Raw genomic sequence first — 16495 nt, 5'->3', positions numbered from 1 at the left:
ACTTAAACTTTTCCACTTCTAAATTCTTTCCTAGAGTTAAGAATCTCAGCATTCTTCACATGGGTCACATGGGCCCCTAGAGAAGAGCTTACCAGGTGTGCAGCCAGACACTATTTCCCACCCTCAGAGAAACTAGTTATAGTCTGAAGCAGCCAAAATACCAAACTGGAAAAATACAGCCAGGTATTCCTTCAGAGGCATTCTGACGACCCTGAAAGAATCTGTAACTTGAGCCAATTTCAAGTAGAAAAGAAAGTAGAACAAAACTAAGACTCAATCAGCAATTAAGGTCAGCAATTGGTGAGATTACAGGCAATATTCTACATCATCTTGCCTAAAGCATATTCTATACGTTTTATATCCTTTGGCCTACTATGGAGCAGGTTCCCAAGAATATGTGGGAGACGTTTGCGATATATAAGACTAAGAAGTATAGAAAAAGAATAATCAAGATTGTGATTGAACTCAGGAAAACAGAGGCAGGCAGACTTCTATGAGTTGAAGGCCAGCCTTTTTTACAAACCAAGTCCTGGACAGCCAAGACCACACACACACACACACACACACACACACACACACACACACAACCTGTCTTGAAAAACAAAAACCAAAAGAATGTGAGGGAAGCTATGATGGCTGAGTGAGGATAAATACCATATTAGCAAAGAAAAAAAAACAAAAGACTTGTTACATCTAAGATGAAGACAGCAACTAAGAAACATAAAAGAGAGAATTCTTTAATGATATTGGCAATATTCTGTTTCTCAAGATAAATGAATTCTGTCATAAAAAAACCTTAAGATCCAATGTGTTTGAGACTTCAAAATGTTGAAAATTTTATATAAGTAATATTTTATATATAAAAAACTTTGCACTATATGTATGTACTGGAGACAGTATAGCACTTCTATTTCAAACACATTAACATTTCTGTACTTAAACACAAAAATTCGCATTAAATAAAAGAAGTTACAAAGTTTAAGGGTTTCATGATTTCATGTCCATTTAAGTCAAGTTTTGCAGTGAAATGATTTTTTTAAACTACTGCAGTCATAGAATAAATTTGGTATCTAGTAGCTTGCTTATCTTTTCAATAAAATTTTTTCTTTGCTTTTTTTAGTAATATATTGGGATAAATTTTATATTCACTGTCCAGTTAATCCATGCAGGAAAAAAAATGTATTATGGATTCTAATTCGATTCCAAAAGGAAAATAAAGCATAAAAACTAGAGAAGAAAATAAAACTTTTATTACTGACAGAATGGATGCATTTTCATAGAAAATAACAAAGATCTAAACTGCTCAACCTAACAGAAATGTAGGAGACAATCTTTGGTCAACAAGCAAAGTCGCCTGTCTAAGAGAAAGGACCTGCTGCCTCCTTCCGCACAGGAACCCTCTCCCTGTGGTCAGCACTCCACAGCCACTGCAGCTCTTTCCACCTTGGCCTTTCCAGTCAGCACAGCACTGCTTCCATGCCAAGGGCAGCAGCTTTCTTCCCGCAAAGCAGCTGATGGCTTTAAGAGCAGTCTCTTGAAAGAAGCAGTAACTCATCACTGGTCACATCCATTTGTAGGTATCCCAACTGAACTAACTTCTTTTCACCCACAAACTCTTTTATGGGGCTTTTGGTATTAACTCTTTTCCTTACTTCATAAAAATCTTCACTACATCCCAGGTACTGTAAGACACCCCTGTAATCCTGGCACTTGAGGAGCTGGGAAAGAAGCAAGTCTGGGACCAGGTGAGGATACACAGGAAGGCCTTATCACAAATAACAACAATAATAATAATAATGTACTCATATCTAAACTGTACATGAACTTTGTGTAGTAAAGACCACTTTATACCAACATTATGGTCTTGGCCATGCTGTCCAGGTATCTTCATCTCAATTCTACAGTTGAAAAGTGAGAACTAACAGTATCTACCCCATGAAAATAAACAAGCCTGTCCTGCAACATGTCATGGAATATGACTCCTACTCTTTCAGTGCTGATAAGACCCCATAAAAGGCCAGAGGAGCAGAGGTCCCGTAGTGCCTCCTTACTTTGAGCTTCTGGGCTTCTCCCCGCACCTTCAGCAGCTCAGTGATAGAGTCCACAAAGCCCTGGTAGTGAAAGTTGCACATTTTCTCAATTTCTCGGTCATGGTTGCGGATGCGAGTTTCTAGCTTCTCCATGAAGCGCCCATGTTCCTCACCATCATAGACGGACCTTTAAAGGGAAAGTGGCAAGAAGATTACAGTACTTCTGAGGAGAGAATTACAAGCCCAAAGAAACTTCTGTAAAAACTAGATTGTCAGGATACACCAACTGCATCCATGCTGTCCTCACATTAAAGAAGTGTTGTTTTTGTTTTGCTTTGTTTTCGGAAATCCAAAAAAAAGAAAAGAAAAAAAAAGAAAGAAAAGAAAAGAAAAGGAAGGAAGGAAGGAAGGAAGGAAGGAAGGAAGGAAGGAAGGAGGAAAGAAAGAAAGGAAGAAAGAAAAGAAAGAAAGTTGCTTTCTAATTCACTTTAAAACATATGGCACACCATTAGACTGTCATCACAAAGTAAAAAGACTTGAATTACAGCTCCTGTCCTTGTCTCCATTTAGCTCATCTAGAAAAATGCAATTTCCAAAAATCCAGTTACTCCATGACTCCATCTAAGAAGCAGAATATTACTGGAGAGAAATCATACAGCCAGGCTGCCTAGATTCAATATAACTACATAGCTAAAATCTAGAAGAGCCATTCAAAACTACTAGAAAATCCTACAAGGAATATCCATTGGCCGAAATGCTTGAAAACAAATGTTTCTGATCAGAGGAATTGGAAGAATATTTGTACAAGTTATCTTATATACAAGACTCAAATCCAAACACACAACTCACTATGTTTCCATACATAACTTATAGCCTGAAGGTAAATCTATACAATGTCTTAGTGAGTTAGCGGTTTGACTACAACACATCACACACATGAGGCCAACCTGGAATTTTCCACTTATGACAGTTGTCATATTTTTTATGAGTATTTTATATTTGAGATGTTTGAATTAGGAATGCTCAACCCAGGCAATAATTAACGTCTCAAAAAAGGAAATCCTCATGGTGTTTGGAACTCTGCTTTCCCTGCCTCAATGTTCCTCCCTTCCTCTCGACTACTGTTCTAACCACACACTCCTCAGAAAGGAGGGAGGGGAGTACATGCAACCATTTCCTCTCCCCTCGTGAAAACCAGCCAGCCTGCATACATCTGTACTTCCTCCTCCCTGCTCTCCACAGAGCTCGTCTGCAGCTAACCCTGCTTGTTATTTAAAACTTCTCTTCTACATCATGCATTTTCCCTCTCCACCAGATTATTCTAGTGTCTGTAAAAAGCACATAGAAAAACTTGTCCTGAACTAAACATCTTCTCCCAGCTCCATCCTAGGAAAACCTGTTTCCATATCTTTACTTCCCACTAGAGCAAGTGTTCATTTCACTCCTTTGTTGGAGCGCAGAATTCTTCATTAAGCACTCTCTTCTGGAGATTAACCACATTAACATGGATTTACCCTTTCAGCGACACACCTTCTCAGTCTCCCTTCTAGAGCCCCCTCCTCTATTACAGTTCTCTATGCTCTCTCACCAAGCAATCTCATGGCTCAAAAATACCACTCATATACTAATGATTTCCTAATGTATAACCTACCAACCAGAACTCTGCCCTAACTCTAAACTCAAATTTCCTGTTACTGACTACTGAACTACTCCAATTGGATTGTTGAAAGCCATCCAAATGTAGTGAAGAAAAAAAATATTTGTCAGCTTATCTCCCTTCCCAAACCAGTTACTTCCAGCACCCCCAAAACACACACACACACACCTCTACAAGTATCTACAATCATTTCTCATCTGTCTGTCCATCCTCTCCCCATCCAATCTACTACTAAGTCTAGACAACTCAACCTCCAAAACATGTCCTAGAATTGAACATATCGCACCATTTCTATTTTTTCATTGTCCAAATGTATAATTTAGCCACACAGCAATTCAACAGCCTTCAAATTTCCAGTACGCATTCACCACCCCCACTACCACCACCACCAAATACATAGTCTACACAGTAGCTAAAACAATCTCTTTAAAGCAGTACCTCAGACATTACCCCCAGCTTTATCTCTCCAATGGCTTCTGTAACAGTCAGGGTTCTCTAGAGGAATGGAACTTATAGAGTGACTATGAATATATACATATATATGTAAAGGGGAATTACTAAAATGGCTTACAGGCTATGGTCTAGCTAATAATGGTTGCCTATGAACAACAAAAAGGCCCAAGAATCCCGACACTGTTCAGTCCATGAGACTGGATGTCTCAGCTGGTCTTCAATATATGCTAGAATCCCTAAGAAGTAGGCCTTAATGCCCGTAAAGAAATGGACTGGCAGCAAGGGCAAGGTCAGACTGCATGGTAATCCAGTGGCCCATTGTCAAGTGTTCAGTTTCCACTAAGGCCCAACAGCAGGCTAAGAGCTGTTTCGCAAAGGGAAAATAATTGCCTGCAAATCATGAGAGAGCCTCGCTCCAAAATCCCAAAGGTCTCTTCTGTGATTCACCAACAGGAGAGCCAAATCGCATTCCTGTCTGCCATTGACACCTCAAGAACCATCAAGTCTGCTGAATCGTTTGATCCAAGTGGTAGAGCAGCCTGCACAACACCCTGGATCTGTTGAATAACCTTCTCCTGTTAGAGGGTCCATACCAAGCTAGGAGTTTTTTAAAAGTCACTTGACATACAAGCCACAGCAACATACCCACAAGAAGAATATGCTCTCTCCATAATCCAAATAGGCCAACTAATCATTGCAAATATCTCTGCATGCCCCACACCGCTGGTCTCCTAAGAATTTTACTGAGCATAATGGTTCGAATACGAATGGACCCACGGGCTCAAATATTTGAATGTTTAGTCACCAGAGAGTGGCACTAACTGAGAAAGAGTCAAAGTTTTGGAGTAGGTATGGCCTTGTTGGAGCAAGCATGCCCACGGGGGTGGGCTTTGAGGTGTCAAAAGCCAGGCCCAGCATCTCTTCCCGTGTCGGCAGATCCAGATGTAGAGCTCTCAGCCCCTTCTCCAGCACCATGTATGCTCCCTCCTGCCACAATAATAATAATGGGCTAAATCTCTGAGACTGTGAGCAACGCCAGTCAAATGCTTTTTTTTATGAGAGCTGCTGCGGTCATGGTGTCTCTTCACAGCAACAAAACAGTGATCAAGACAATGAGGTAGAAGGCTTCTGAATGTTGGATACATTTATTTCCCATCCTCTGATGCATATGTGTGTTGCCAACAAGTCCAATATGGTTGCTACTTCCTGTTCATTTGGTCCAAACATAATGTCATCAATATAGTGCACTAATGTAATATTTTGTGAAAGAGACAGATGATCACGATCTCTTCAAACTAAGTTTTGGCACAGGGCTGAAGAGTTAACACATAGTTAACATAAAGGTATACCGCTGCCCTTGCCAACTGAAAGCACATTGCTTCTGATGGTCCTTACAGACAGGCATAGAGAAAAGAGGCAATTACTAAGTCAGTTGCTGCACACCATGTATCAAGAGATGTGTTAACCTGCTTAAGAAAGAATATCACATCTGGTACAGCGGCTTCAATTGGAGTCACTCCTTGACAAAGTTTTTGATAGTCAGCTGTCATTCTCCACCAGGCATCTTTCAAGTCCTTGATAATGGCACTAATTTCTGCAATTCCTTTAGGGATGCAATACTGGTCTTGATTCACTAGTGTTCCTGGAACAAGCAGCTCTAAAGGCGTTTAGCCTTTACAACCACAACCATAATAGCCCACAGGTCAGGGAACAAGTGCAAGAATTTTGCCAACTTCTAAATATATCTATCCCAACTATACATTGGGGGTGGGGAGGTATATGACCACAGGATGAGCTTGGAGACCAACTGGACCTAACTGTGAATCAGACTTCAGCCGACACTCCAACGATCATCTGACCTCCATTAAGCCCCTACTTTAACTGGAGGACCATGTTTCTTGAGGTCTCCTGGAATCAGCGTCAATGCAGAACCACGAACCAGCACACTGACTGGGACATCCCTAACACTCCTTCAGCAAACACATACTTGCTACCTGCCCATGTTTTCTATATATGGAGTGATGTGTGCTACAGAATTATCATGTACTTATCCTCTGCATAAGAAAGTTTATTTTCCTATGCATGTCAGTTCCAGTACCCAAAATTAAGCACACACACACACACACGCATGCCCACATTTCAGTGAAAATTCTCAACACTGACTTCAGTAAAAACACAGCCATTAAAATTCATTCCCCTTTCTTGGGAAGAAAAGATGAAAAAAATTGTAAGCAGCCCTCCAAGTGGATGATTTTACAAGAGCCATCAAGAACACACAAGACAGAACCTACCACTGAAGCTTAACCCTTCCCCTTGGAAAGAAAAGGAAAAGAATCTTCTAAGTGAAGATACTCATATTCCTTGTCATGTAGAAAACTGGGAAGGGAGGTCACTAGGAGGGTCACTGAAAAACCCTTAAAGACAGAAACTGGTATTATTCATTTAAAAAAAAAAAACTTTTGATTTCTATGTTCTGACTCAGCAATAACTTCTACATTAGGTTCTACCAGGAAATTTTTTCATTCGTTCTCTCCAAAGATAAAGGACAAACTTGAGGGAGAAAAAAAATCCCAAAGTTCAGAAAATTCAGGAGCCGGTATGGTGGACCAGTACATAATTCCAGCCAATGGGAAGTTGAGACAGGACGATGAGGAATCCAAGTCAAGCCTAACTAAATGAGAGGCCGCCATAAACCATAAAAATAAAAGGAGATATTCAGAACTTAGATTTATTTAAATAATACCTCCCTGGATTTCCTCTAAAGAAAAAAGAACTCCTATCCAAACTTTGGGCAGAGGGCCAGAATCCTTATGGAAGAAGAGAGATAGAAAGACCTGGAGGGGACAGGAGCTCCACAAGGAGAAAAACAGAGCCAAAATACCTGGGCGCAGGGGGCCCTGCAGAGACTGATACTCCAACTAAGGACCATGCATGGAGAGGACCTAGAGCCCTGTTCAAAGGACCCCAGTTTCCAAATGGGTGTCCTAGTAAGGAGAACAGGACTGTCTCTGACATGAACTCAGTGGCCAGCTCTTTGATCACCCCCCCCCCAGTGGGTGCAGCCTTACCAGGCCACAGAGGAAGATGATTCAGCCAGCCTTGATGAGACCAGATAAGCTAGGGCCAGAGAGAAGGGGAGGCGGTCCTCCCCTAACAGGGGACTAGGGAAAGAACACAGAGGGAGAAGTGGGAGGAGGGTGGGACTAGGGGGAGATGAGGGAGGGGCTGCAGCTGGGACAAATGAATAAATTGTAATGAATATATATATATACTAAAAATCAAAGTAAGAAAATGTGGCTATTAGACGCCGTATTGTGGGGCCTTGGTCTTAGCACTGTAATTAGCTACATCTTTGGCCAATTCATATAATCTCTCTGACCTTCAGCGTTTTCTCATTTACAAAGTAGGAAACAGCAATCAATTACAATTTCCCTGAAGTACTAGCTGAGCATGTGCTTTCCAGTCCAGGCAAATAATGAGAAGGAGCAAACATTTTGAAGACAGCAGATAGTAGTTTTAATTTCCTTATCAGTGTCACAAAGTTTAAACTTAGAATACTTATAATTTTAACACTCTCTTCCAATATGATGTTGAGTAACTTTCTAGGTTTACAGTGAGCCCTCAGATTAAGAAGTTTTAAAATTAAAATAAGAATTGGTTGGTACAGAGCACCCAGGCCTGTAATCCTACCTTTCCAGAAGCTGAGGCAGGAGCCCGAGCTACACAGTGATCAGTACCAAGCCAGTCAGGACAATATGGCAATATCAAAAATATAGAGAGAGAGAGAATTCAAATCTAAAACACACCCATTCAAATGAAGGAAAGTTGATGGTGTTTAGGGTACCCTTTATTTTGCATTTTTGTGGAAATACATAACTCCCTGGTTCTGTTTGAATTCTTTGTGTACATGCAAGTGAAAAGGATACATAGTTTCCATGTGGCCATCAGAGGCAGGTAAAAACACACTTTTTTGTGTCTTTAATTACAAATTGCTTCTCCCACAGTACAAAGCAAATGTGAACAGACTTTACAGTCCACACTGACTCTTCAGCATAAGCCATCAATAACCAACGGACCTATCAGATATAAAAGGCAAAAATAAATAATTCTTAAACTCTAGAAAAGTTAAGAGATCTACTGTTAGCTTTCTACTGGCAGTCAGCACTGATTTTAAATAAATATTGTGCTATTTTTCCTTCTGAACAAATGACTTAAGGTGGAGAAAGACTGCCATCTAGTGATGACCAATTTCTAATATTCCTTAAAACATGAATTTGATATAACCAAATAAAACAGACAGCTGAAAAACATCTAAAAACTGCATTTGATCAAATCTGTGGGTCCAGGGCAGGGGATGTAGCAGGGGATGTAGAATGTAGCCTTACATACAGAAAGCCCCAGAACTGCATAAAACTGGGCATGGTGGCACATGCCCATTATACCAACATTAGAGAGGCCCACCGAGACAGCAGGATCTCAGGAGTTCAAGGCCATCCAACAACTTTGAAGCCAGCAGGGGCTACCTAAGACTGTGTCCCCCCCCAAAAAAAATAAAAATAAAAATAAAAGAATCTTTAAAAAAAAGAAGTCAACTCTTAGAAATATTATTGTACTTCTCTGTGCTTCTGACACAACATACATCACAGTTAAACAGGACTATGGAACAAATAATCATAGTTGGGGAGTTACTTATCTATGTTATCACAAGAATATTCTAGTACTGGAAAAAGTAAGCAAGAAGAAATGCTTAGAAATTAACAGTGATTTTTAATAGTCTAATGTTGACTCAAGTAAAATGGTGCCCTAAAGAGTCTGATTTCCATAACCTCCCTAATAAACAGGTTTTTTACACAAAGTCTATGTGTGTGTCCTAGTGTGTACTACTAATAATACACTTCGATACACAATGGTTCTGTACCCTTTTCCCACCTAGATTTCAAAAGCATATTTTAAAAAGCTTTTAACTAATAAAGTACCACTTGAAATTTGAATTTAACAAATAATTACCATTCTTCTACACTAAACCACTACCGAATTGTAGGACTTGTATAAAGCCAAAATCAGCTTCCATCTGTTTTTCCAAAGGCTAAGGAGCCATAGAGGGTGATGCACAGGGCTGAAATGAAAAGGAAGACCTTGCTGAAGAGGTGGAGTGGGAGCTGGGTGGTGGTGTACACCTCTAGCCCCAGCACTGGGGAGGAAGAAGCAGGCCTGTCTAGAAAGCAAGCTCCAGGACAGAAGGACAGACAGGGCTACACAGAGAAACCCTGCCTAAAAGAGAAGTGGTGGGGGTGGGGGAACTCCACTGCAGGATCAGTTGGGGATTAGCTGTGTCTACACAGCAACTACTAACTTTTTCTGTTTGAGGAGTCCTAACCCTATCTGATGTTTCACCTTCCTATCTACCACAAGAGATAAACACTAAGTTACCTTGTCAGTGCTCAGTTAACACGAGGATGTATGATACAACACTCGCCACTGAGGAGAGAAATCTGTTCGTGAAAGGCCAAAGTTGGGGAAGCAAGTGTTATGGCCCCTGGAGGATGCAGGAAAAGAAATTGTTTTTTCTACTTCAAACACTTCCCTGTGAAAATAATACGCTTATAAGCAAGTGAAACAACTACCCTAAAGGAGAGGAAATGGTGCCAATAACCTGGGCTTAGAAAGGAGAAAGGGTGGAGAACACCTGAATCCTGGACCATGGAATACTCTATATTAGTCAATCAATTTCCAATTATTTAAGCCACTTTTCCTCTATATTCTGCTATTTGCATAGTAAAGTATCCTCAATGACAGAATGCTGTGCAGTTTGCAAAGGTAGCAGGCAAATCAAAGAGACAGACAGCAATCAGTCTCCATTACTTGAGGATTCCAGTCTCCAGCCTCCACCACCCTTCCTCTTTTCTTCTATTTCAAAGTAAACCTCATCCACTCTTAAAACCACAGCCAGCACCTTAATTCTTCTGAGAAAGAATTTCTAATTTCTAATCACTTACAGTCTTTCATGCCACCTCCTTTGTAACTATCTGCCCTCATAGAATTTATTAAAGTATATTCTGATGGTCTGTTCAATTGTCAGTCTCCCCACAATAGAACATCAGTCTCCCCTTGAGACTGCCTTACTCATTTTATCTCCAGGCGCTTTCACAGGGCCTGGAAGTTGACTGTTGCTCTGTCAACTTGTCTCGAAGAACGTAGGAGACAGGCCTCTGGGATGTCTTTAAATGCAATTTCTAGATTAGGTTAACCAATAGGTAAAGGATTACCATCTCACAGCTAGAGAGAGCAGTGTTCTCACCCTTCCTAATGCTGTAACCCTTTAATACAGTTCCTCGTGTTGTAGTGACCTCCAACCATGAAATTATTTTTTGTAACTCTAACTTTGCTACCATCGTGAATGGAAATGTAAAACACCTGTTTTTCTGGTGGTCTTAGGCAACCCCTGTGAAAGGCCATTAGACACACAAACACAAGCAAAGGGGGCTCAACCTACAAGCTCAGAACAGCTGGGAAGAAACTGAGCCAGCTGAGGTGTCTGTTTAACACACCAAAGCACACCTGGCCACCAGGTTCTCTGCATCCCTAAGTCCATACCTGTTGCAAGGTATGGCTAGCATTTTCCCCTCTCCCCCTCCCCCCTCAGCTCCCCTTCCCTATACAATCCAGCCATTTGGTTACCCAGCCCTTCACTTTAGTCTCTTGGCCAGTCTCTTGGTCTTGGTGGGCTGCTTTTCCCCTCTCCCCTCCATGGCTCAGGGTCATGTCCACTCTGGACTATCCCAGATGTCCCTACCTCTAACTATGTTCCTTTTTATCTATAATAAGCTTTCTCCTCCATCATATCTAGGAGTAGTCATGCCCTCTCCCTTTTTGTTTGTTGTTGTTGTTGTTGTTGTTGTTGTTGTTGTTGTTTTTGTCATTCAAATACCAGGATCTAATTGTCAGAACATGGTCCATAAGTGAAGGTGTCTGAGCAGATTTCGGAGACCTTGTGAGAAATCTTCAAATAAACAAGACAAGAGTCTTGTAATTTCTGTTCCTCCATAACATGGGCTGTTCTTGGAATGTTTTTGTGCCCCTCCAAGGTGTAATAACAGAAGCAGCCTTTACTTTAGAATACCCATCATTTTACCCATTAGAATTCATAATTATGTCTCCAAGCAGGACTTGTACTCCTGACTTTATACAGTTTAAAATCATGTGACCTTTGTTCATATGACCTTGCTTAACCCTCAAGAATACCCTCAGGATATAAACTGTCTGATGCGATGAATAAAGTTGTCTATTGCATGAGACTTTAGTCCACCTCGTTTTCAGGCTCTTCTCTCCCAGGTTGACATGGCCAGCCAGAGTATTTTCTGGCCGTGGTGCAACATAACCAACTGCCTTCTACTCTTGGCACTGTGCCTTGTCCACCATGGTGGACTATATTCCCTTGAATTATAAACCAAAACAAAGCCTTCCTCCTTGAAGTTACTTCTTGTCAGGTATTTGACCAAAGCAATACAAAAAGCAGCTAATATAATATCCAACTGTTTTCGTGACACCACATGAGAGCAAACAAACTGCAGTCCTTTTTCTTTCTTTGCAGATTCCAATGTATCTGACTGGCTTCACCAAGACAGCCCATATACCCGAGAGAATGCTATGAGGGAATTCTGCCTCAAGCAGTAAGGGAAGCCAAAGTTGGGCACTTTCAAAAGGATAGGTTAAAAACAGGATGGCACAGCTGACACCTAGCCAAAGAGCCTTCCAAAGAATGTGACTTGGGTTAAATATAACTAGAAAGTCTCAGAAGAAAAGAATTTGTCACAAAACATCCATCAAATTAACAACAGAAATCAAACAGGAAATAAAGTAATGAAAGCAAGGACAGTCCAAATTAAGGATACAGAAACTGTCATAACTAAAACCTGGGTAATATCCTGTTGGTACAAATCATCCCCATCATCAACAACAGTAGCTAAAGCTATAAAGGCTCAACAAAATTTGTCAGAGGCTTCATTTTGTCCTTTGTACAAATGTGTATTAAAGGAAAAAGGATTAATTTCATTGCTTTTTTTTTCTTTTTTTAGTTAAACTATGAATGATGGTAATTATAAGATGAGAAATAAACAGTAGTTGAGGCAGGAGCCTTTTTTTTGTTCATAAGCATGATGATTAAGTATTCACATCATTGTGGGACACACACCTCCCTCTAGCCTTCAAGTAGGGTACATTACCCACTTGAAATGCACACTTAAGGAGCCTGCATGCCTAAGATCCTGAGGTACATAGTCAGCCAACCTGGAATACAGTGAGACCCTGTCTTTAAAGAAATAAAAACTAATTTGTTAAAAAAAAAAAAAAAAACATGGCCAGGTGTATATCTGTAAATCCAGATAAAACACAATCAAAGACAAAAGTAGGAGGATCACTGCAAGTTCAAGGCCAGCCTGTTCTCCACAGTAAGTCTAAGCCAACCAGAACAATTTAAAACTCCATAACTAAGTCCATAGCACTCAAGACCTTCTGGGACAGATAAAAGCTAATAAAGTTCTTTCCACCCAAAAGGAAATGATAGAAAACAAAGTAGCAAACTAAGCCGATGCTCCCTGTGAGCAATACAAAGCATTAGACACACTACGAAGAATGCTTCTGGTAGGAAATCTAAATAATCTAGATTAATTCTAGACCATTAGCGCATGATTTCACAGGAAAGAAAATAAAAGACATCTCCAGTGGTTGGAGTAAGAAGGAACAGGAATCAAATGAGAGGGCCTCGGAATGAATAAAACCAAGATCTCTCAGTGAAGTAAAAGAAGCCTGCAAGGAAACCTCCCTCCTTTGATTCTGGTTGCAGAAGAAAAATTTCCAGTCATTTTAAACCAAAGAACAGAATCATACTATTAGTATCTGTGCAGTCTGGGAACATGTCAAATTCTTCATGTTAGTGCCAGGTATGGAGGTACATTTCTTTCATCCTAGCATTACGGAAGTCAGAAGCAGATGGGTCCATCACTTGATCTCAAAGTCAAGCTCAGCCCAGGAAACACGGTAAAATATCATCTCATGAATAACAACTGTTATTTATTTTAGAAGCAATCTCCTCCCCAATGTCCACAGATAACTGATTGAACTTAAATATTCTCTATAGAAACACACTTTAACACACATTTCTAAGACTTCTGAGAAATAAAATTTCTTTAAAATGGAATTAAGTTTAAAATAAATAAATAAATCTTAGAACATGGACAGGAAAAAAAAAAAGCTTTGAAAGAATCAAAAGAAACACAAACTATGAATCATATTTACCCAGACTTAAAAAATGGTATGTATAAATTAAACATAAATCTGATATAGTTTTTAAAAATGGTAAACTTTTAACCCAAAACAAAGAGAAAACATTAAATATTTAATGCCAAAACTGAGAAAATTACAAAATTGCTGCCAAAAGCAAATAGATAGGCCCAGCAAGATGGCTCAGCAGGTATAAGGTTTGCTACTAAGCCCTACACTCTGAATTACACTTCTGGGACCCATATAATAGAAGGAAGGAATCAAAACTAGCAAATCATCCTCTGACCCCAACCACGTGACACACATATAGACACATACACGTAAATGTAATTAAAAAAAATTACTATGTGAGAGCATGCAGTAAGTCTGTTTTTTGAAGCAATCTACTTTAAAATCTGTTTAAACTTTTGGTTTCACTTGGAGTGGTATAGGGTGAGTTATTCCTTCACAGCCATGGTATCGCCATTTACCACCTAACCCTCATATTGACAATAAAAATCTAAACTGACCTTGACCTTAGAAAGCCATGGGCAGTTGGGGATAAATTCCACCAAAAGTACTATCCCACCACTTACCCAAACACTTCATTCTATCCTCCAGTTACACAGGAAAACAGACTTCAGAATGAATGGGCACCATTAAGGACATTCACTGGTGAAGGGAAAATATTCTTTTGCTTAAAGTTTGTTCATTTGTTTACATTTTTGAAAGGATGGTACACTGAACACGACATACAGATGATTTCTTTACATCTTTCTCTCTCAAAAGACCATGAGTTTCTTGAGAGCTCACACCTGAAACACTGCCTACACTCCACAGAGAAGGCTTTACAAAGTGACAAAAGGCCTATGGCAGAGCCCAAAGATGTGCCAACTTCCACAAGGACAAGCGCTAGAGTTGACAGCACACAATCTCACTAAAAGTAAATGAAGTCCTATTATTGTAAGTAATCTGTACTTCAGCTAAAATGTTAATGCAAAAAGAACCTGAGGACAAGAAGAAAGAAGGCTCAAGGGAATTCCTTATAGGAGTGTCTGGGAATAATTTGTCATTTCCCTAGCTTTCCTCTAGTCCTTCTGGAAGCTGGGAGCAACAAAGCCTGGTTCTAAGGGGAGCTGGTGTTTCTAGTCCTTGCTACCAAGCTAAGGGGGAGGGTAACAGCAGTCCCTAAGGGCTTTTAGGAAAAATTGCTTCCAGGTGGAAATTTTTTATGGTAGTAAGAAGCCTGCTGCCTTTTTTTTCTTTCTTCTTTCTTTCTTTCTTCTTTCTTTCTTTCTTTCTTTCTCTCTCTCTTTCTTTCTTTCTCTCCCTCTTTCTCTCTCTCTCTTTCTCTCTCTCTCTCTCTCTTTCAATTCTCCTGCCTTCCTTCAAAACTACTGATGATTAAACCATGGACAATCAGGCTGCAACAATGGAAGCAGCTTCCAAACAGCGTGGTTATAAGCTCCAAATTACAAAGTTAACTCTCAAAAGAGAGAAAAAAAACTCATTGGCAAAGTTTGGTTTTGTTTTTTAAGGGAAAGGCAGGGTGGTGTTTTGGTTTTTGCTTTTTTTTTTTGCATTTTTTTATTAATTACATTTTATTCACTTTGTATCCCAGCTGTAGCCCCCTCCATTGTCCCCTCCCAATCACACCCTCCCTCCCTTTTCTTCTCCTTTGCCCCTCCCCCAATCCACTGATAGGGGAGGTCCTCCTCCCCTTCCATCTGACCCTTAGGCTATCAGGTCTCATCAGGACTGTGTGCATTGTCTTCCTCTGTGGCCTGGTAAGGCTGCCCCTCCCCCCTTCAGGGGGAGGTGATCAAAGAGCCAGCCACTGAGTTCATGTCAGAGACAGCCCCTGTTTCCATTACTATGGAACCCACTTGGACACTGAGCTGCCATGGGCTACATCTGTGCAGTAGTTCTAGGTTATCCCCATGCATGGTCCTTGGTTGGAGTATCAGTCTCAAAAAAGACCCCTGTGCCCAGATTTTTTGGTTCTGTTGCTCTTATGAAAGAAGGGGAATATGAAAGACCTGGAGGGGACAGAAGCTCCACAAGAAGAGCAACAGGGTGGTGTTTATTAAAGATTTGTATTTGGAAGGCTGTGGAAATAGCCAAGAACTCTCTATCATAATGATAAGCATCAGTACCCAACCAGCCCCACATAACAATAGAAACAATCCTCAGTGTTCTGTTACCTACCAATTTTTATAACTTTAGTCTGGCCTGGATTGAACACTCCATTAAGCCCTTCTGTCATCATAAGAGTACACAAGGAACTCTTACCTGGTGTCATGAGGAAGAGCTAGATCAGTTTACACCTGAATGTGGTATGGTATTGAAAAGGTGCTAGTGTGTATTTGTCTAAATTCAAAGTGAATGTGTGGCAGCTCAAAGAACATGGCGGGGGGGGGGGGTGAAGGGAGTACATTGCTAGCCACACAAAAAGCACAGAAAAAGTAATCCTATGACATTAGTTTAAGCTAGGCAATCTTACTGTTCCAATGACATTAAAAGTGAAAAAGATACACCTAACTCAAACATTTCTACCTCATAATAAAAAGAAATATCTTTCAAATTTGTGTCAAGATGTCAGCTGAACATCTTACATGTAGTAAATCAGCTATCCCTCAAATATAACTGTGTTGGTTTGAATAAGAATAGCCCCACAGGTGCATACATTTGAATGCTTAGTCATCAAGGAATGAGCAGCACTACTTGAAAAGAATTGAGAAGTGTGGCCTTGTTGGGGGAAGTAGTTCAACCGGGGTGATCTTTGAAGTTTCAAAAGCCCATGCCAAGCCCAGTCTCTCTCTTCCTGTGGATCTGGATGTAGAGCTCTCAGCTACTTCTCCAGCACCATATCAGCCTGTGTGCCACCATGTTCCCTGCCACAATAATAAACTAATTCTCTGAAACTATAAGCAAGCCCCCAATTAAATGTTTTCTTTCATTGGAGTTGCGGAAGTCAAGATACCTCTTCACAGAAATAGAACACTACAAAGTAGGTCCAGGACAGCCTGTAATCGTAGAACCCAAGAGACTGAAAAAGCAAGAAGATCACAAGTTCAAGGCTAGCCAGGGCTACACT

The 16495-nt window shown here is 40.4% G+C and overlaps 1 protein-coding gene and 1 non-coding gene across 6 annotated transcripts in view; one reads left to right on the top strand and one right to left on the bottom strand.

The window, feature by feature from the left end:
* Positions 1-16495, bottom strand: part of Exoc6b (exocyst complex component 6B) — a 436866-nt gene that overhangs the window by 376348 nt on the left and 44023 nt on the right. For 3 of the 5 annotated variants that reach the window (XM_060383430.1, XM_060383428.1, XM_060383429.1), the window contains exon 2: positions 2052-2217. The exons of the other annotated variants lie outside the window; for them this stretch is intronic. In XM_060383430.1, the coding sequence (XP_060239413.1) occupies positions 2052-2217 (166 nt within the window). The remainder of the gene's footprint in view (positions 1-2051; positions 2218-16495) is intronic. 5 annotated transcript variants of the gene reach the window in all.
* Positions 12272-12372, top strand: LOC132654452 (small nucleolar RNA U13). The gene has a single exon (XR_009592094.1). It is a non-coding gene; the product is annotated as a small nucleolar RNA U13 (small nucleolar RNA).

This window comes from Meriones unguiculatus, chromosome 5 (genome assembly GCF_030254825.1).
Source record: "Meriones unguiculatus strain TT.TT164.6M chromosome 5, Bangor_MerUng_6.1, whole genome shotgun sequence".
Taxonomy (NCBI): domain Eukaryota; kingdom Metazoa; phylum Chordata; class Mammalia; order Rodentia; family Muridae; genus Meriones; species Meriones unguiculatus.
This window is presented reverse-complemented; position numbering and strand designations above follow the sequence as displayed.